This window comes from Micromys minutus (genome assembly GCF_963924665.1).
Source record: "Micromys minutus genome assembly, chromosome: 12".
Classification (NCBI taxonomy): Eukaryota; Metazoa; Chordata; class Mammalia; order Rodentia; family Muridae; genus Micromys; species Micromys minutus.
Window position 1 is genome coordinate 37,675,147 of NC_137981.1, and position 21,152 is coordinate 37,696,298.

The 21,152-nt window shown below is 42.5% G+C and overlaps 2 protein-coding genes across 4 annotated transcripts in view; one reads left to right on the forward strand and one right to left on the reverse strand.

Moving 5' to 3' along the window:
• Window positions 1-252: 252 nt before the first annotated feature.
• Window positions 253-4,108, forward strand: DNAJC9 (DnaJ heat shock protein family (Hsp40) member C9). Its single transcript, XM_080926877.1, has 5 exons — window positions 253-492; window positions 654-794; window positions 886-1,140; window positions 3,164-3,250; window positions 3,555-4,108. The coding sequence occupies exons 1-5, from the start codon at window positions 313-315 to the stop codon at window positions 3,669-3,671; spliced, it is 780 nt and encodes a 259-aa protein (XP_080783003.1). The 5' UTR covers window positions 253-312; the 3' UTR covers window positions 3,672-4,108.
• Window positions 4,109-4,973: 865 nt separating this feature from the next.
• FAM149B1 (family with sequence similarity 149 member B1) overlaps window positions 4,974-21,152 on the reverse strand; it is a 34,580-nt gene continuing 18,401 nt past the window's right edge. For 2 of the 3 annotated variants that reach the window (XM_080926410.1, XM_080926409.1), the window contains 7 exons: window positions 13,745-13,869; window positions 12,683-12,786; window positions 10,060-10,284; window positions 9,540-9,645; window positions 9,262-9,381; window positions 6,556-6,628; window positions 4,974-5,481 (listed from right to left, as the gene is read on the reverse strand). In XM_080926410.1, coding sequence (XP_080782536.1) covers window positions 5,414-5,481; window positions 6,556-6,628; window positions 9,262-9,381; window positions 9,540-9,645; window positions 10,060-10,284; window positions 12,683-12,786; window positions 13,745-13,869 — 821 coding nt within the window. In that variant the 3' untranslated portion in view covers window positions 4,974-5,413. Of the gene's footprint in view, window positions 5,482-6,555; window positions 6,629-9,261; window positions 9,382-9,539; window positions 9,646-10,059; window positions 10,285-12,682; window positions 12,787-13,744; window positions 13,870-21,152 lie in introns of those variants that run through there. The other variant, XM_080926411.1, reaches the window with a different exon arrangement.

Sequence of the window (21,152 nt, forward strand, 5' to 3'; positions counted from 1 at the left end):
TCGGTGTTGGGAACAGGGAGGAAGAACAATTGTGGCGGGCAGGAGGGGAGTTGGGGGTTGGCGGGTGGAAATGTGTCTCTGCTCTAGACGACCCCAGTTATCCACACGCTGCGGGCCGCATTTTACTTTGCGGGCAAGAGCGAGGCTGCTTTGGGGCTGCCGTAAACTGCCGTAAGGTGCGGCTGGCCCCGCCCCCGGCGCCTCTCCTGTGACGCAGGCGCCCAGAGCTATTTGGGCGGGAAAAGGCGGCGGGCGGGGGGAGCGGCTGTGCTCACAGCTTCGCAGAGTTCGCGGAGCAGACTCTTCCCTGGCATGGGGCTGCTGGAGCTGTGCGAGCAGGTGTTTGGCACCGCCGACCTCTACCAGGTGCTGGGCGTACGGCGCGAGGCTTCCGACAGCGAGGTCCGACGCGGCTACCACAAGGTGTCCCTGCAAGTGCACCCCGACAGAGTAGAGGAGGACCAGAAAGAGGACGCCACCCGCCGCTTCCAGGTTTGTGGGCCCGCATTCGGACGGGCCCGGCCTTGTGCTCTCGCGGGGTCCCCGTTCCTAGGACAGTGCACTGCTGATCTTCGGCTTGTTATTTTTAAGCTTTTCTAGCTGCCCTGTTTCAGTGGGAGGATCAGGGTGACTTTTGTATGCTCTGTTTACAGATCTTGGGGAGAGTCTACGCGGTTCTGAGTGACAAGGAGCAGAAAGCTGTGTACGATGAACAGGGGACAGTGGACGAAGACTCTGATGGCCTCAGCCAAGACCGGGACTGGGATGCGTATTGGAGATTACTCTTTAAAAAGGTAAAGAGCTTTGGTGACTTTGATTAATTACCATCATTCAGTCCATAAGAACAATTTGAGAAATTGTTAAAGCAATCTTCTTTGTTATTAGATATCGCTAGAAGATATTCAAGCTTTTGAAAAGACATACAAAGGCTCCGAAGAAGAGCTAAACGATATTAAGCAGGCCTATCTGGACTTCAAGGGCGACATGGATCAGATCATGGAGTCTGTGCTTTGTGTACAATACACAGATGAACCCAGGATAAGAAACATCATTCAAAAAGCTATTGATGCCAAAGAGGTTCCATCCTACAATGCCTTCGTCAAAGAGTCTAAGCAAAAGATGAATGCAAGGAAAAGAAGGGTAAGTGAATGTTCAGAATACAGCTGCTTCCAAAAAAGGGGGTCTTGGTGTATCTACAACGATGGACATACAGACTTCTCAAGATGAGTTGGTTGACCTTTAGCAGTGATCTGACGATCAGGAAGAAGCCCGTTTATTATGGTCCATTGTGCTGAAATGATTTCACATTATGCATTGTTTGCAGTCACTTTAAAGTGATTCTGAAAGACTTTTCATAGGAGGCTGTGCTAAATAGAGTCTGGTTACAGGGCCGTGGGCCTTGTGTGGTTATCGAACAAGGAAAAGGTGGCAGGACAGTGCTTAGGTAAAAGTGGAGAATGGCAGTGTGGTGCTCCCAGTGCTTGAGCACTGAGGATTGTCAGTTCTGAGGTTGGGCTGTGGTGTGTGGGTCCGTGTTGCTTTGGTTGTCTAGTACGTAGGAGGTTCCTAATTCTCCAAAACGGCCCAGGAGAGGGAGAGAGAACACATTGAAAAATTTCTATAAAATACGTATAATTATTTTAAACACACACACACACACACACACACACACACACACACACGAAGAGGCTGGAGTGATGATGGCTCAGTGGGCATGTACTGTTCTTACAGAGACCCAAATTCAACTTCCAGGACCAAGATTGGATGGTGGCTCACAACCATCTGTAACTCCCAAAGATCTGACACCTCTAGTTTTTGTGTTACCACTGGGTGATCTCTCTTGTCCCCATTGTGAGGGGCACAACTGCTTAGAATTTAGGATTGGGACTTGTGATTCTTCATACCTTCATCCCTGTTTAACCAGGGATAGTGGGGATGATGGCCAAGGAGTTGAAGGTAGCAAACATCTCTAATTATGCTCTTTGGAAAAGTTATTCTGTACTGCTGTTAAAGCAACAGTTACTTCATCTTGGCTTTCACAATTGGAGCTGCTGGGAGAACTGGAAGTTTAAGATGTGAGATGTCTGGTGGGTACTTGTCTTTTGTGTAGCTCAAGTGGATGGGCAAAGACCTGGAGCTTTTAGAACAAGAGCATGCAGAGAGAAAAACTGACCTTAGTGTTTGGGGTGAGTTTAGGGGCCTGCTTTACAGAGAAGACTGCCAGGCCTATTTCATGGCTTAGAGCCCTGCCTGGCTGCTGCTTGTTAATCGTTTTCTCATGTAAAACAGAACAGCTGTATTTTATCAGGATTTTGGTTTGAGAAAGTTAGGATTTGAGGGGAATGACAGTCTGAAAGCTATGTAAAGGGATTGAGGGATGCTGAATTTGAAGAGACAAAAATAAAACAAATCTTGTTTTTGTTCTGGAATAACAAGATCCCAATTTATCATTATTCCTGGCGGTGATGGAATTCTTTGCTATTTGGAAAGTTTTACAATGAGTTAAAACTTTCACAGTTGTTGCTGTTAGCTGTTGTGGTATTTTGGCAAATTTTGCTAAATGAAGGCAGCTTTGAAATCAGGTAAAGAAAGACCAAAACTGAATTTGCTAATTCTTTTTCTGACTACTCAGAGAACATTTTATTTTTGTGTTGTGGTGTGTGTGAATGCCTGAGTGTGGGTGCCCACAGAGCCAGAGAGGCTGTCTAGTCCTTGGAGCTAGAGTGAGACAACCTGGTGTGGGTGCTGGGCGTGTCCTCTGTTAGAGCAAGAAGTGCTGCTAACAGCTCCAGAGAAAGCATTCAAATCACTGCTGCCCACCAGGCTGCCACTAGTGCTGTGTACTAAATGGAGATTCAGGTGAAGGTCCTGAAGTGCCTGGTACTTGGCACCCCTTTTGAAGCTATCCCTGGCCGTGTGACCCTTCAGTTTACCTAGTAGGTTCCTCTGTGTCTCCTCATGGTTCAGGATGCTGGAGCACTTGGACTCTCTAGGAAGTAGAATTGGGGATAAAGGAGAAGGACTTACTGGAATCGGGCTGCTGGCCTTAAGCAGTTTATAGAACTCCAGCTCAAGAAGGGGTCTTCACATTTTCTTTAGGGGGAAGAAACGTTTGTTTGTTATTTCTTGATTGTCATGGAGTCTGATGAAAGCTTCTGTTCAGGCTCAGGAAGAGGCTAAAGAAGCAGAGTTGAGCAGAAAGGAGCTGGGACTGGAAGAAGGAGCGGATAGCCTGAAAGCACTCATCCAGGTAAAGGTGGCAGGCTCCCCTCACAGGCTCACTGGTATTGTGTGTATGCTGTTTGGAATGTATTTCAGGCTTTTTTATAAAGGTACAATTACACATAATTTATAGCATCTTTGGGGTTTTGAGAATATACAGTTCAGTGAAGCCCCCAACCCCCGCCCCAAGTTGTGCAGATGTCACCACTACAGAGGAAGCACATGCCCGTTATCAGTCACTGCTGTGCTTTACCCAACTCTCTAACAATGAAATACTTGGTCTCAGCAGATAGGGTTGCATTTTGAAAGCTGTGTTTTAACTTCTCAAATAGAGCAGACAAAAGGATCGGCAAAAAGAAATGGACAGTTTTCTGGCTCAAATGGAAGCAAAATACTGCAAACCTTCCAAAGGAGGGAAAAGAACAGCACACAAGAAGGAAAAGAAGTAATGGAGTTTTTCTCATCACGGGTTATGTCAGTGGTACTGTGTAGACAAGGTAAAGGCAGCTATTAATGTAACCTTTGAGAGAACTTGTTTGTCCTGCCTAAGCTAAGCAGGATTCATCAACCTGATCTTAGTTTATAGAATTCACCTAACACTGTGAGGGCTTCACGTGAAGGATGTGCAGTGGTGATGGATGGGAGGGTGGGTTTGACATTTGCCTCTGTGGGCCTTGTACCCAAAGAGCTCTATCTAGAATATTGGTTTCTGTGGGCTGCTCTTGCTGATGTGCATGCACTGAAGAGATGCTCTACCTATGGAGAACACCCTCAAAACACTTGCTGAACAGCTGTCTTCTAAGTAAATGCCACTGTGCTTTGGTCTTAAGCCTAACAGATCTTTGCTTGTTCTACTGTTAGGTTTGTCTTCTGTCCTTGCAGTAGATGTGGGTATTCATATTATTACAAACTTTTTTGTAAGATTGTATATGGCTAAATAAAGAAAAAATGACAAAGGTCTGGTGGATTATTTAAATGACCCCATTGGTCTGTAAACAAAAAGTGTTTTATTTAAAGGACTTAAGTAATCTAGGTAGCATGGCAACAGACAGGCTGGCTTTGGCACAGATAGATGTCACAGTCTTGTCTTTGCAGGACACAAGGTTAGGTATTTCATTGGCCTTCTCTGAACTTTTCATCTCCAAGAATGGATCCAAACTCATTAAATTGCATGTATTAAGTGCAGCAGGATTTTTAAGTGTTTTGATCTGTCTTGTTTGGTTTTAGATGAGTCTTTTTGTAGCTCTGGCTCGCCTGTGATTTGCTATTGTAGAGTTATGGAGAACCGGCTCAGTGGTGAAGTGCTCATAAGCATGGAGACTGAGTCTGGATCCCTACTGGGGACAAAAAACAAAGCAAAACAAACCAGTGACAGATCTGAGACATGAGATGGAGAAACAATGAAGAACACCCAGTGATCTCTGGCCTACACACACATGCGCACACACGCACACAGACCCTGATGTCAAGCTTTAGTTTACACCAGTACTTTTAGTTAACGCTTGTTTCATTCTGCTTTTTAAAGAGAAAGCTTGGCTAGCAAGATTGCTCATCAGGTAAAGGCACCTACTCCCTACCCCCACCCATCAAGTCTGATGATCCTTAGTTCAGCTCTTGGACTGACTCCTGAAAGCTCTCCTCTGACCACATGTGTATACTCCCCCGCCACAAAAATAAAATGTAAAAACTTAAAAGTTTAGGAATGCCATTTATTTGATGAATATCTCAGATTGTTGGCAGCACTTTCTCCTAAAAATACATTAAAACTGAGTGCATTTCTCCAGAAATTAATATAAGCAGAAATATTCTGAACCCAGTGATCTGAATAATTTGTGTGTATGTAATCTCACTGAATTGTACAAGAATCGAACAGGTGATTGGTTACAGACAACGTGAGCAGTGATTTGGGATGGTTTTTCATTGTCAAGTCTTTGGGTACAATCTTTACTTTCCCATGGAATAGGTTTAAGCTGAAATAAGGCAATAACTATACACAGAAACAGTTACCCATGCAGTCTTTGGCAGATACTTTGTAGTGTTTCTCAGACATTTGTTCCAAGATAACTCTTGATGGACCGAGCTGCTGGTTGTAGGAGCTTCACATCATCTGGTGCCTGAGCGCTGGTGCATGAAAGCCTCCACGTGCTCCCCAAGTCTGCTGCAACCTTGCAGGTTCTCGCTTGCCCTGTGGTCACTGCCTGGCTCTAGAGATGGGTCCAGCTCTGCTTTGAGGTTTTGTAGACCCATGTGACTGAGGACCTGTAGGACATAGAATTACACAGAATAACATTAGTAAATGGTCTATATTTTGAAATAAACATCAAAGTTCATGTCTCAGGGACTTTTGCATAAATTAGTAGTTGGACTTTAAATTTGAAGATGGTCTCTTAAGTACTGAGAAGTATATGTTCACCAAGGCATTAAAAACCATGTTTAAATGGTTTACTCTATTGAGAAGACTACTAGAGTCTAAGAAGTAAAAGGAAACTGGATGGCGTGTCACTTTTAGTCTCAGCACTGGGGAGGCAAAGGCAAGAGGATCTCTGTTATTTAAGCGCCAGCTTGGTCTGTGTTCCAGGGCTGTCAGGGCTGAATAATTGAGACTGTTGTCTTAAACCAAAACCAAAATTAGCCTAGTTTTGCTTGAGAGCTTGTTCATTAAAAACTGAGATGCACATTTTAACAACTTAAAACTAAACATGTTACTTAAAAGTGTGGCTGAATGTAGTAACTAGACTGGAGGCTTTAAAAAAAAAACAAGATTGATGCTGGATAGTGGTGGCACTCCGCCGCCTTTAATCCCAGCACTCAGGAGGCAGAGGCAGGGGGATCTCTGAGTTTGAGGCCACCCTGGTCCACAGAGCGAGTTCCAGGACAGCCAGGACTATACAGTGAAAGCATGTCTTGAAAAATCAAAAAGGAAAAGACTTTTTGGGCCACACATGTATGGGGTACCTATGGAGGCCAAAAGAGGGAGTCTGAGCTCTTGAAACTGGACTTAGAGGTTGTGAGTTGCCTGACATGGATGCTGGGAACCTTAGGTTACCTGGAAGAACAAGTACTCTTAAAGTCACTGAGACTTTTTTTTTTTCTGGTCCCTCAAATATTTTTGTTAAAAACAAACAAGCACAGTTATTTACCTTAAAGATTAATTTACTTGGTATTTTAAATAAAAGCAGAAATCAGGAACTTATGGGCTTTGAGTAGTTGGCCTTTCTTTTATACCCCTCTTGTTATTCCGATGGGGGACAACTAAGTATAGAAAAGCCTGCAGGAAAGCCAGCTGTGTAGGAGTAAAGAAGATAAAAGCAAGAACTGCAACCCCATCTGTACCTGCAGACCCCCTGCCAGGTCGGGCCGGATGGGGATACTCAGATGCACATGAGCTTCGGTACTGTGTGTCTGGCTAAACGAAAAGAAAACGCATGTTAGGATGTAGCCTCTCTCAAAAGATACTTGTTTGAGGCTTCCAGAGTGTATTAGTTCCTTTTCTCCTGCTTTGATAAAACACCATGAGTAAGGGGACAGAAAGAAGGAATGGTTTATTGAGTCCATCAAGGTGGGGGGCAGAAAGCATGGTGGGAGGAACAGCTGAGAATCCACATCTTCAATGGCAAGCAGGAAGCAGAGAGATCTAGCTAGCAATTGGTGGGCGTCTTTAAACTTACACTCGCTCAATTGATAAACTTCCTTCAGGCAGGCCATACCTCCTAACTATGGGGAACATCTCACTCAAACCACCAGGGGAAAACCTTGATGTTAACAATGAAAAATTCATCTTCCAATCTGTACTGAATTCCAAGTAGAATATTCCAAGCCAGATGATGTTCACAAAGTGATTTGCTAACCTGTAGGAGCTGCATATTCTATAACTGTCTTACTACATCTTTTAAGAAAACCTTAACATTTACAAATCCATACGGTGTAAATATGCAGACACAAAAAGATATTTTATTTTGCCTCCACTGTGTTGGGATTGCAGGCTTGTAATACCATAGCTGGCCAAAAGAATGCCATCTGATGTTACAGTGTACCATTTCAATAGAATCAACCGTTGTGAGAAGAAAGTACCTGTTTTCAGAATGGCAGCATTTGTAGCTCATGTACCCAACCTGACCCTTGAATCATCTTCTACTTACAGTGGCGGGAGCTTGTATTTATGTTTCTCAGGGCTCCCATAACAAACAACCACAACATGGGCAGCCAAAACAACAGAAAGGTGAGGGATTAGCAGATTGCTTTAGGGGCCACATGGCAGCGATTGCAGTGACCTAAGATAGCTATTGAAAAAGTAAAAAGTAAAAGTAGCCATAGACAAATGCACTTGGTGACTCTGCTTCAATAAAGCTTTACTTACAGAAACAGCCAGTAGCCCTTGCAGAGCTCATGGGCTGAGGTTTACTGACTCCTAGCCTAGATGAAAGCACCAAGGAGCAGGGTTCTAGTCAATAGCTCCAGGCCTGAGGCTCAGCACTCACACTTTTAGTTATACTGAGCTGCTACTGAATCTTTATGATAGGGAATAGGGAAAATAATGCTAAGGTAGGCAAGTCTTACTGTTTCAAAATAAACATTTTAAAAAGTGATTTTGAAGTGCTTTCATATGTTCTGTTATTCCTAAGGCAACTAAAATTAAATTTTAAAAGGAAAAAACATATAGAACATAAACATTGCTTAACAAATGTTCTGAATCTAATTAGGAGGCCAATTCAGATGTTCTCAGGCTTCCAGGATTCACAGTGACTCCATGGACCAGAACTTCACTTCTCTTTTGGCCTTTTCTGCGACTTTTCCTCTTAACTCAAGCCTCATGGAATTTTGAGTTGACCACTGAGTGCCCTTCTAAATTCACATCATCCTGGAACCTGTGAATGTGACTATGTTTGAAAACCATTTCTTTGCATAAGTAACCAAGTTAAGGTGAAATGTTGTTTTAGAGTGGACTATAAATTAAATGGCTATTATCTTTTAATTTTATTTGAAATAGGCATGATGACTATATGTATGACCAGGAAGTTAGAGACACTTGTGAACTGCTGTGTGGGTGCTGAGAATTGAAGACAACGCTTTTAACCATTGAGCTATCTCTCTTACCCCAATTTTTTAAAATTAATTTTTCTTTGTGTCTTTGAGCAGTGTGAGTATGTAGCCACACGTGGGCACATGGCAGGTTCCCACCTTTGGTGTGGTCCTTAAGACCTTGTTTTGGCAACATGGTTTCTTACTGGGATCTGGGGGGGCTTATCTTTTAGGCTACACACCCATCCTGCCCAAGTATTGTAGGTAACCACAGAAGCTACAGAGAGGCAAGAAAGAGTCTCTAAAGCTTGCAGAGAGCTTTCAGTTTCTGTAACTGTAAGAGTGATACATTTCTGTTGTTTTGGCTGCCCACTTTGTGGTCATTTGTTATGGGAGCCCTGTGAAACATAGATACAAACTCCCTCCACTGTTAGTAGATGGTTCAAGGGTCAGGTTGGGTACATGAGCTACAAATGCCACCATTAAAGTACTTCCTTAAAAGGGCTAGTAAGTGCACAATAATTGAGGAGGCAAGTGTGAACAATTAGCACACTCATCAGGAAGAGGGTCAACTCAGTCACTCCAGGTTCTCCACCTGACCCCACTTTACAGTGTAAGTTGCACAAGAGCCGGGAAGACATCAAAGTCAGGCCGAGCAGGTATGCAGTGGAGCTTGTGTGTGCTTGTGTGCTTATGTTTAGAGTATGTTGCTGAGATTTTTATTTTATAAGTAGGGCATTTTATCTCCAAAAGAATGAGGCAGGGGATCACTTAGGATTTTAGGAAGCTACACCTAGAATGGTATTTTATCATTAGAACATCCAACTATTTTCCTTAAGAGTTAATCAAGCCACTAGATACATCCTAAAATTTGCCAAACATAATCAATTCCCTGTCTCATTTTCCCCAACTATCAAAGACAAATAGGAGCTTGAGGCAGAAGGATTGGGAGTTCAAGACCAGCATGGGCTGAGACACTGTGTTAACCCCTCCAAAACAGATAAATAGGAAGCACTTTACCAAAAATGATTGAGTTGTGTTGGGTCTAGAGAAGACAGGCAAAAGGAGCCTCTCTTGGGGCTGCTGGTTAGGCTCGTCCACCACTGCACTTCGGGCTCGGCTGGAGTCACCATGGGATTTCTGCAGAGGAGATGAAAGTCACAGAAATAGCTAACTGTGTCCTGGGAGCTGCACCTGTTCCATACCAGCCCTGTCCCGTATCAGCAGCTGTGGAACCCATTCCTAAGCAGCTGGTGAGAGCTCAGAGTCAGCCCAGGAAGGCAGGGTGCAAGGCTTACTGTTTGCGGCAGGTGCTCTACTTCAGCTGTTCCAATAGGCGGCAGCAGATTGTTCCGACCCAAGGTCATTGGTGAGGGAGAACAGAGTGTGTCTGCAGTCACCGGACTGAAGATCCCAGCAGCAAGACCAATATGCAAAAGCAAAGTTGTAACAACACAGAGTGGTGAGAAACTTGGTAAACCAAGCCCTCACAATTCAGTGTGCTCAGGAGGCTTGAAGCCATCTAAATTTTCAGAATAGGGGCAGCAAAGAGGTTTTTTAATCCCTCCCGCTTTTCTCCCTTAAATTTCACAAATGTAACTTTAACTGAATCAATAGAATGATCTCATCCAGTTTTGTATTTCACTAAAACTTAAATAAAAATTTGAGTTGGATTAAACCTGTAGACTGCACTGTGTGACTACATAGTCATTAGTTTTGGGCATAGCCCCAGTCTTCTACTGAAGCCTGTTCTATGATGATTCTCACACTTACTGTTACTAGTTTACCAGTTTCAGAGAGTCTGAATTTGAAACCTACACCCGGGGTCCTCTGAGGATTTCTTCTGCAGGCCATGGTGTTCCAGCGCGTGAGTGGCTTGTGCTGATTGGATGAAGGGTACGAGGTGGGGGATTGCGCCTCCTGGCAGACTGCGTTGTATATGACAAAGATGATGTAGTAAGCTCCATGGCTCGGTTTGGCCAATTTCGGTTTGAAAGGATGGAACTGGACCCAGGCCTCATAAGTAGCTTGTCATCAAGATCTCTAGTGGCCAAATCAGAAACCCACAATGAAAATCACTACGTAAAAGAAGACAGGGCTCAGGGTAAAAAGCCTTAACCTGAGACATTCAGGGAGGAAAAGGGCAAACTGGCTTCCAGAAGGTTATCTAAGTTTCAGACATGAGAGGCTGTTTTTAAGACGGGGGACTTGTTAAATAGCCTAGGACAGGCGGGAATGTCAAGTGCTTGGATTATAGGTATGTATCCAACAATGACCTGTTTCAACTATAACTTCCTAGAATGGAGATTCAGAAAGTGCCCACAATCTACTTGCCACACAGTCATTTGTTCATTTACAAGAAAAGCCAGGCTGACAGGCACTCTGTGCTCCCCACTCAGGGTTCCACAAGACTCGAAGCACTTTTTGAGCTGACAAAATGTCCTCATGGTTAGACACTCAGGTATCAGTGTGGCTCTTATTTTGATACTGAAATAGTGAGTTAAGTTGCAGGGGATCCAAAACCCTCCTGAGCTCTGTGGACACTGCACACGTGGTGCATACACATATGTGGAAGCAAGACATTTATACACACAAATAAACCTCTAAAGTGCTGGCTAACTGGAACTTAGTTACAGTTCAGTCTGGAATCTTGAAGCTGGGAACAATCAAAAGGCCCCAGCCATATGCTGCCCAAGGTAGTAGGAGCGGTGGATCCCTGTAGGAAGATGAGCGATCCCCCAGTCTTAGGCCTAGCACCTGGGCATTCATTCTCCTTTCCAAATCCTGCAACCACCAAGGCACTGGATACAAGTCCACCCTCACTATGCTCTAGCTGCTCTCCATCAGTGTTCCATTCTGTCACCTCCTCTCCTGTCTGTGGGTTCAACTGTCATCTCTTACTGGGTGACCTTTAAGTCAATTGCTGAATCTTCCACATTCATTACTCAAAACAGAATCTAAAAGAAACTAATATTTCCCATAAGGCATATGTCCTGAGCTTGGAATCCCTGTTTTTGATTTTGCTTCCTGTTGCTACACTGTCTCCTATTCTCTGTCATTCACCCTTCACCTTTGAATGGTGGGAACAAACACTTGAGAGACAAGTCTCGGGACGAGCTCCACTGTGGTCCTGTTCACCCACTCCTTGACCTGCCTTAGTGCTGACTGCAGACCCACAGCTCTTGCTTGAATTTTGGTGTAGATTCTTTACTCTCAGTTCCTTCTGACAGTGGAGTCTGCCTCTACCCCTAATGTATGGTCCCCAGATGAAGCTAGCTTTGCTGGTGATGACTGTTGGATGGTGTCAGTATTTGGCAGTTTCTCAAAAATTAAATGCACACACACCTGTTTTGGCTTCTTCTAGGTATTGGCTCAAGAGAAATATGACTTTATGTCCTCAAAAATGACCTATGCAAAAATACATATAGTGCCTTTCTGCATAATAAACCCAACCCAGAGGCAACCTAGTGAATACAGCGTAGATAAATTACGATGCCCAATTACAGTGGTCATGGACAAGTACCAATGTGATGTAGCCATTCACAACCTGATCACATTTATTAATTTTATAAATCCTTTCCCCACTAATTTTGCCATGGCCTATGTAAATCCTACAGTATTGCCAATGATCTTTGATTGGAAGCATTGAAGTTCTAAAAAATTGTTCTGTGGGCCAGATGTGTTGGTACATGCCTTTAATCCTAGTCAGGAGGCAGAGTCAGGTGGATCTGAGTGGAGGTCAACTTGGTCTGTATAACAAGTTTCAGGACAGCTAAGGCTACTTAGAGAAACAGTCTCAAAAAAAAAAAATCCTTTTCTGTGTGTGGGCATGCACATGTCAGTGTGTGTGTGTGTGTGTGTGTGTGTGTGTGTGTGTGTGTGTGTGTATGTGTGTGTATGTGTGTGTGTGTTGTCAGAGGACACTATTAAAAGCCAGTTCTCTCCTTCCATCATGTAGGACCCTGGAACCAAACTCAGGTTGTCAGGCTTGGTAGTGGGCACCTGTATTCACTAAACAATCCCTCTGGCCAGAAAGCATTGAAGTTCTGACATCTTACACTTCTAAACCAAAATGGTCTACTTCTTCCTAAGTATTTAATAATTCCCATCTCCAACTCTTTTCACATATCCTTCTTCCTACCTAGACCGGCTGTGATCATCTAAATCCCTAGACACGGACTCATCAGAGTCTTCTCCTTTGGGACTGCACAGCACTCCATTTGGGCAGCTCTCACATGACTCTCAGCTACACTAGGCTGTATGTGGCCAGGTCCAGGGTACCTTTCCCAGTTACCAGCTCCCAGGCATAGAGTCCTTGCCCCTTAAATGTTTTCCTCCCTGGATGCCTCCACTCGGTGGCATGGAGGTGACTGATGTTGCTTTCCCTTTTCCTCAGCACTCTATTTAAGCTCTACAGTGTATCCCAACTCGAGCTTCTTACAGGAGCTTATCCATCAGGGAGAGATTCCTTGGTTGTAGAGGCATCCCATGAATCAAGAGGCCATTCACGTTTGGCTGATGACCACTTGCTTGGCAGAAACTCATCTATGTGTCAAAAGCAGACATTGGTTGGTGAAGACACCTGCTTCATTTGCTAAGTTTGCAAAGTTAGTGTTTCCAGTTAGGTATTTATCCATTCCCCCCACACTTGTGCCTTAACTTTTAGAATAGTTGGCCAGTAGCCCCCAAAGAGCACTGTCAAGACAGGGTTCTTTTTTTCTTTTTTCTTTTTTTTACTGCTGTTCTATATTTCCAAGTGGTAGCTCATCAATACAGATGAAATCACCTAATGGCCATTCTCATAGGGAGAGAGGAACATTATTATTGTTTACAAGAGAAAAGAAAACCTAAATAGTAAAGTCACAAGCAAAATCTGGAACAACAAAAAAATAATTGCAAAAGAATGATCTTTTTTATCAGTGCATGGTCTGAACTCTTCTGCTAACGTATCTTTAACTAGAGTGCTGGTTCCATTCATTGTTCTTTTGAGTTTTCTTTCTTTGGGTTTTTTTTTCTTTTTTCTTTTTTTTGGTTGGACTCTTTGCTTTTTTATTTTAAGTTTTTATGGCAGTGTCTGTCTGTGTTGCATGGGCTGGCCTTGAAGTGGTGGGCTCAAGTACTCCTCCTGTGCCAGCCGTCTGAGTAGCCAGAAGTACAAGGTCCATGTCTCCCCAAGTCTTATTTAATAACCTAAATTTCAAAGGCTTTATAGGTGTTAATTGTAGTTGTTCTAATGTGACCTTTAACCATCTCTTTTGCCTTAAAAACATCTTCCTTCCTCTTTCTCTCAAGAACTAGCTGTAACCACTTCTAATCCCAGCACTTAAAAAGCTGAGGCAGGGGGATTTTGAGTTCAAGGCTGGACTGAGCTACACAGTGACACCATCTCTCAAAAAGGTATACTGTTATGGAATTTCTTGCTAGAAATAATGCGACCAAGGCAAACACCCAAGCAAGCTTCCTCTGGCTTCTCTGGGTTCTCGCAACCCGCTCTGGGGCTTACCGGATTTGAAGTGATTGACAGCACCTTAGACTGCGGCACTCGAGGTAAGACCAAAGGCTGCTGTTCGTTCAGCACATAGGGACTTCCCGAATCCAGTCTGGTAATTTCAACGTTACTTTCATCATCTGAGCAAAGGAACAGGATCTATTATCCATAGGTATCTTCTGATGTAAAGAGAGATCTCCCTGACAGCTAGTAGTCTCAAGGAAGACTTCATTTACATCTGCAGCTCAACTGCATACACCTGCATCGTTATAAACCCTCAAGCTCAAAGTGCAGTTTAAAGTGGTTTCCAGGGTGATGATGGCTGGTGGTACCAAGCAGAAGGAGAAGCAAAGATCTATAACAACTTTTGGAATGTTTTACATCAGTGCTGCCCAATGTGGTGGCCATAAGAGGCAATATCATGGGACACTTAAAATGCTGTATTCAGCAGTATGACTCTAAAACCTCAGATCATTAATCCTGATCTCAGATCCCATAGACAATGCCAATGAAACTAGAGAGCATTAAAAATCATGTTTTCTACATGAAAAAGGGCAAGCGCAACACCGCAATCAGCTGTTGGAAAGTCTGGAAAGACTTCCAAAATCTGGACAGATAGATACAAGATGTACACCAAAGACTGTCTCACAAACAAAGTGCAAAATATAAAAAGCAATTTTCTAAAAGAACACAATAAATCTATAAAACTCTCTAAACTAAAATGTGAGCAGAGGGTTAAAGACAGAAAACTAGGAGGGAAATCTGGGGCTGCAGAGACAGCTCCACAGTTAGGAAATCCTGCTGCTCTCTAGGAAGATCCAGAGTTTGGTTCCCAGTACCCACATCAGGCAGCTCAGAACTACCTGAAACCAGTTCCAGGGTTTCCATTAGTACATGCATGTATGTACACGTACACACAAATAATACATTTAATAAAGGGACAATCTTAAGTAAATGCTAAAAGGATTTTCCTGTAAGCAAATGCTAAAATTTTAAAATGATTCATTTTTAAAAATGCACAAAATATTCTTTTATACACAAACAAAAAATTAAAGCTTGAAGAACAAGATTGACAAGATTGAGCACAGGAACCTGTGTCCGAGAAGTGGGACTGCAGACCCACCATCATTTTGGATAACTGTTGTCTACTGAACAGAGACCAAGCCACCATTCCTCGGTAAGTGTACAGTAGACTTCATGTAGGTATGACAAGAAATATGCAAGAATGTTTGCAGCATTAATGTAACTGCCAAAACATTGTGCTATTTTTAAAACTACTGGTATTCAAAATTTGTAGTCCATATGGGGTGGTGGTGGTGCACGTCCCGCACTTAGGAGGTAGAGGCATGCATATCTCTGTGAGTTTGAGGCCAGCCTGGTCTACAGAGTGAATTCCAGTAAAGCCAGGGCTACACAGAGAAACCCTGTCTTGAAAAACCAAAACAAGAATTGCTTTTGCATTACATTTATTTGTATGTATACATGTTGGATTCTGGGGCACCAAACTCAGGTTGTCAGGCTTGGCAGCAAACTCCTTTACTCTCAGAGCCTCACCACCATAAACTGGGATTTTTGCACTTTTCAACATTAAGCACAATAAAAAATGAACTTGATGTTTCTGATTGAAACCAATACGAAATCTTGTAGTCTTCATTGCCTCTAAACCATTTCCATTGCCATCATTTGGTTTACTACCTAATTCAGAGACAGTGCATCTTTTCATAAACAATTAGAGTGATTCTAATTAGAGTGATTGCTAATTCTGTTAGCAAATTAGAGTTCAAATCACGGCAATCATTTAGAGCTAAGTATTTTCTTCCTAATTTAGCATCTTGACTGAGAACGATAAACACAAGCTGTGAAGCCTCTAAGAGCTCTAGTTAGTTATCTTTTGCATGGCCCAAGGTGCCTTAGGTGAGGATTGCAGAGTATTAAGTTCTATGTGCAGGCAAATGCTGAAGCTCCTGCCAGGCTCTTTTTTAATACATCTGCTTGTGAGAGAGAACACTGGCTATGGGCTGGAAAGATGACTCAGTGGTTCAGAGCACCAGCTGCTCTTCCAGAGGACTTGGGTTCAATTCCAGCAACCACATGGCAGCTCACACCTGTCTTTAACTCCAATTCCAGGGAATCTGACACCTTCACACAGACATACATGCAGGCAAAAAACTAATGCACATAAAAATACTGGTTACATTACTCAGTTTTATATACTTTTGGTTTACAGAAAAGCATAAAGCATAACAAGTTGCCATGTGACTAAACTGCAGGTTAGTTTTCTTGTCAACACAATTTAGAGTCACCTGGAAAGAGGAAACTAAATTGAGGAACTGCTTCCATATGATTGGCCTGTAGATATGTCTCTGCAGCTTAAAAAAAATATTATTAATGATTGGTATGGGTGGGACCATGGTGGGTGGTCCCACTCCTGGAGAAGTGATTCTGGGGTGTATAAGAAAGTAGGTTAAGACTGCTAGATTGGGGCTGGAGAGACGGCTCAGTGGTTAAGAGCACTGACTACTCTAATAGAGGTTCTGAGATCAATTCCCAGCAATCACATGGTAGTTCACAAAATCTGTAATGTGATCCAATGCCCTCTACTAGTGTTTCTGAAAAACAGCTACAGTGTACTCAGGTAAATAAAATAATCTTAAAAAAAAAAAAAAGGAATGTCCTAATCCTAAATCTTTATTTAAAAAAAATACTGCTAGATGGCTCGCAATTGTCTATAACTACAGTCTCAGAGGGTCTGCCACCATCATCCTGGCCTCTACAGGAACTGCATACAAATGCTGCAAAGACATGCATGCAGACAAAGACATGCACACATGAAAATAAAATAAAAATAATCTTTAAAAAAGAAAAGAAAAAAAAGGATTGAACAAGCTATGGAGAGCAAGCCAGAAGACAGCATTCCTTCATGGCCTTTGCTTCAGTTTTTACCTTGGTCTCCCTGGTGATGGACTAAGATCAGGACAAATTCCACCCTTTCCTCCCCAAGTTGCCTTTAGTCATGGTGTGTATCACAGCAACAAAAGCAAACTAGATCCGCTTTCTTCCTTATATACCAGGAGGAGATGCTGCTCTACTGGTTGTTTGCTCTCATGCTAAGAACCACTTGGTCTATACAGAAGACCTGAATTCGAGTGTTGTCTCTGCAGCAAGTACAGGGAGTGTTCATTTACAGGCTGTTCCCAGCTTCCCTTAGTCTGGAGGGCAGAGCAGAATGGCAGCAAGAATGGACAACTGTCCTGGAAAGGGTCTGTTTGTCTGGCTCTGTGATGACAAAAGTTCACTCTCTTTCAGGGCCTTTCACTCAACTCAATTTAGATTTTAGAAACAGGGTTTTATGTAGCCCAGCCTGGCTAAAGTGCTAAGATTATAGGTGTGTGCCACTACAAGCTAACCAGTTGATTTATTTTTCAATTGGGTTTGTCTATGAGGGGGTGGGGAAGCATGATCATGTGCTGGTGGGCATCGTGTGCCAAAGCATGTGTGTAGACATGTGTAGAGGTCAGAGAGCAATGTTAAGGAGTCAGCTCTTTCTTGCCCCCGTCATGAGACTGGGAGATTGAACAAAGGTCATCAGATTTGCACACAAACATCTCTACCTGCTGAGCCCTCTCAATGGCCCTGACCAGGTAATTTTAATGAAGAGTATTAGTCCTGTTCTCTTGGGTCTCAGTAGGGAATGCACATAGACAACATCAAACACAGCAAAGGTTGGACAACTGGAATTCACAATCACTGAGAGAGTGCATAGATAAAGTCACATTAGAAAAATTTAGGGGGAAATGACACTGACACTGTCATAGTTACCACATGACATATCAGTTTTATGCATATTTATCTCCAGTACCTAAGTTCTCCCAAAGACACACAGAGATGTTCCTAACAGCACTCTATGCAAAAAACACAAACTACCCAAATAATAGAGGGAAGGTTTCCCGTCTCTCCCTCCCCCCACCTTATATCCCTAGCTTGTCTTGAATTCATAGAGACTCTCCTATCTCTGCCTGTCAACTACTGAGAAGTAAAAATGTACCTTTATACCTGGTTTAGGGCAGCCAATTCTGTTTATTTATTTTTTAAGACTGAGTTTCTATGGGTAGCCTCTGCTGTCCAGAAACTCACTCTGTAGACTAGGCTAGCTTTCGACCCTCTGCCTCCCAAGTGTTGGGATTAAAGGTGTGTGTCACCACTCCTAACTTTGGGAAGTGTTGGGTTCTATGTAGTTAAAATGGCCTGAAACTCCTGATTCCCCTCCTTGGCTGCTATGCTGGGATCATATACAAACACTATCACACCTGGTTTATTCTTACATAAATTTAAAACAAAATTAATTTGTGGTGTTGGAAGTCAGGAAGGGCTTCTGGAGTGTTGGTAGCATTCTGGTTTGGAAGCTGTTCATTCAGGAATATCTACTTTATAATCATTTTTGTATGCAATATTTGGTGTTGAACTCAGAACCTTGTGCAGTGCTCCATCACTGAGCTACATCCTCATGTCAAAAACATTCAATTTGGGGCTGGAGACATGGCTCAGCAATTAACAGTACTTGTGCCTGGGCTACCTAGTACATTTGAGTCCAATCTGTGTTCAATTAAAAAATTTATTTGCTAGACTTTTGCTTCTAGACAAGACTTAACAGTGACAGGATTTACTTACTCACTTGTTTAAAATAGCCAATAAAAGCCATAAGACTTTCATACAACGGACACTGGATAACAATACAATAAATCCTGAAGATATAAACAAATGAGACATGACTTACAATTGCCTAAGATTGTTTCCAAGACAAAGATAAGGGACAGGAAAATACAACTCACAGTGAAGAGGGTATCAGAAGCAAGACCACAGGTAGTAACAGGTTTTAATTCGCCTTTTGTCAGGGTCTCACTACAAAGCCCAGGTTGGTCTTGAACTCAGCATACTTCTACTTCAGCCTTTGAGTATTGGCATTACAGGCATGTGATACAACACTCAGCATTATTCTACTTATTCAAATCATGAGATGGAGGGGGAAGTATAAAGATCATACAGGTAAACTCCGAGCTCACACTGGTGAAATAGAAGTCCAGTGAACAGACTTAGTAGCACACTTAAAGCACAGATCAGACTGATGAATGAGAAGGCACAACATGCAGTGTCACAAAGAAAACAGAGGGGAAGAAAAATTTGAAGCAAGGTTGGGGTTTATTAAAATAATAAACTTATTAGTATAGATGTAAGTATGACCATTAAGGGGGAGAGGAGAGAGACAGAGGCTATCACAAGCAGACAGACAAACAAAAGTACAGGGTGGTGTAAGCTTCTCAGAGGGATGGCCTAAGAAAAAGGTTTTTAAAGCCTAAGTTATCTTAGGGTCCTGTGATCAGACAGATCCACTTCTGAGTGACCCAACTCATGCCAGACAATTAGAAAAGGAAAAACATGAAGGAATAATGGCTAAAAACTTCAATGAAAGCTTCCTGGATTTACAGAAACAGGAAATCCAGACACTTCCACCCAGAAGAACCAGGAAGAGAACTATATTAAAGTACATTATGCAAGTGCTTGAAACCAGCACTAAGGAGGAAATATTGCAAGTGGCCAGAGGCTGGATGTGGAGATATGTGCCCTTGATCCCAAGTCTTGGGAGATATACAGGGACAAGATGACATCAGGCTTCTTGTTAGAAGTAATGTAAAGCAGACCACACATTAGAGTCTTTAAAGTACTAGAAGTTAAACTGTTGACAGAGAAGAGAACATTTAAGTACAAAAAGAACAACTAGAAGAGCTGTACACAAATAGTTAAAGAACATTTGTCAGACTAGTCTTTTAAATATTTTATTAATATTTTATTTTATATGTTTGAGTGTTTGTCTACCTGTACATATGTGCACCACATGCATGCAGTACACAAGGAGGCCAGAAGAGGGCATAAGATCCTTTGGAACTGGAGTTACAGATGATTGTGAACCACCTACCATGTGGGTGCTAAAATCTGATCTACTTGCAAGAGTAGCAAATACTCTTAACCACTGAGCCTCCTCTCCAGCCCCAGACTAGAGGTTGTGTTGTGTTTTGTTTTTTAAAGCAAGTATTTTGTAATGAGGTAAGTCTCATCAATAACTTTAAAATCTATGGCAGTTTTCCCAGCACTCCGTGCTGTGTCGCCATCCCCATAATGTCATTTAGAAAACTCCCATCACTCCAAGAACCTTCTTCCATCCCCTGCAACTTTGTGTCTGCGCTTTTGTCTGCTCTGAATGTTTTAAAGGAATTACACAATACATTAATGTGATTTTCTGTGTCTGTCTCTTTTCATTTAGTTTATTTTCAAGGCTCACCCATGTTGTAATAATGGTTGGGTACTTAATTCCTTTTTATGGACGAATAATGTTCTATTTTGTGGTGTATTGGGCTGTCAGGGCTGCTTTAACAAAATAACAGGCTGCGTGGCACACACAGTAGACACTTATTTTCTCACAGTTCTGGGGTCCAAGATCAAGATGCCATCAGGGCTGGGCTCTCTCTTAAGGCTTCTCTTTCTGGCTTGTAGATGGCCACCTGCTTGCTGTGTTCTCTTTCGGCCTCCTCTCTGTGCATGTGTGGAAAGAGAAAGAGATCTCTGGTGTCTCTTCATCTTCTAATAAGGACACCAGCCTATTGGTTTAGGGTGCTGCTATCCCATGGCCTCACTTAACCTCACTAAATACTCTAAAAGCACACCAAGGGGTGGTGCTTCAACAGAGGAATTTTAGAGGGCACACAATTTAGTCTATTACACATGCATATGTCAACATTTGTTTATCCATTAGCTGATGGACAGTTGAGTTTCCACTTTGGGTCTATTTCTGATAATGCCTCTGTGAACACACATGTGGAGGTTCTTCTATAAACAGTGTTTTCAGTTCACTTGGTAATATACTTTGTAGAGGAATTTCTGGGTTATATGGTAATTTAACATTTTAGGAACTTTCCTAAATGGCTGTACTTCTTTAATTTGCACCAGCAATTAAGAGGGCTTTAGTTTTTGCAAACCTCTTCCCATTTGTTTATCCTCAAAAGTAAGATTGACTACATTTTAGTAAAAGTGTTCTCGTTCTCTCTCTCTCTCTCTCTCTCTCTCTCTCTCTCTCTCTCTCTCACACACACACACACACACACACACACACACACACACACCCCACTAGTGGGTATGAAGAAGTATTTCACTGTGGTTTTATCTGCATTCTCCTAATGATTAAGTGATCTATAGCATCTTTTCATGTGACTTTTGACCATTTTTGGATCTTTGGGGAAATATCTGTTGAAGGCATTTGCCCAGTTTTAAAAACTGGGTTGTGTGTCCTTTTTAAAATTAAGTTGTGTTCTTTATCTCCTCTGGTATATTATTACCATTATACATATATATTATAATCATATATCATATGTGG

What these genes read in the sequence shown, in the direction of transcription:
- DNAJC9 (XM_080926877.1), top strand. Translation starts at nt 313, where the DNA reads ATGGGGCTGCTGGAGCTGTGCGAGCAGGTGTTTGGCACCGCCGACCTC. An exon ending in ACGCCACCCGCCGCTTCCAG is followed by an intron (nt 493 to 653) that starts GTTTGTGGGCCC and finishes CTCTGTTTACAG; the next exon opens with ATCTTGGGGAGAGTCTACGC. An exon ending in TGAATGCAAGGAAAAGAAGG is followed by an intron (nt 1,141 to 3,163) that starts GTAAGTGAATGT and finishes GCTTCTGTTCAG; the next exon opens with GCTCAGGAAGAGGCTAAAGA.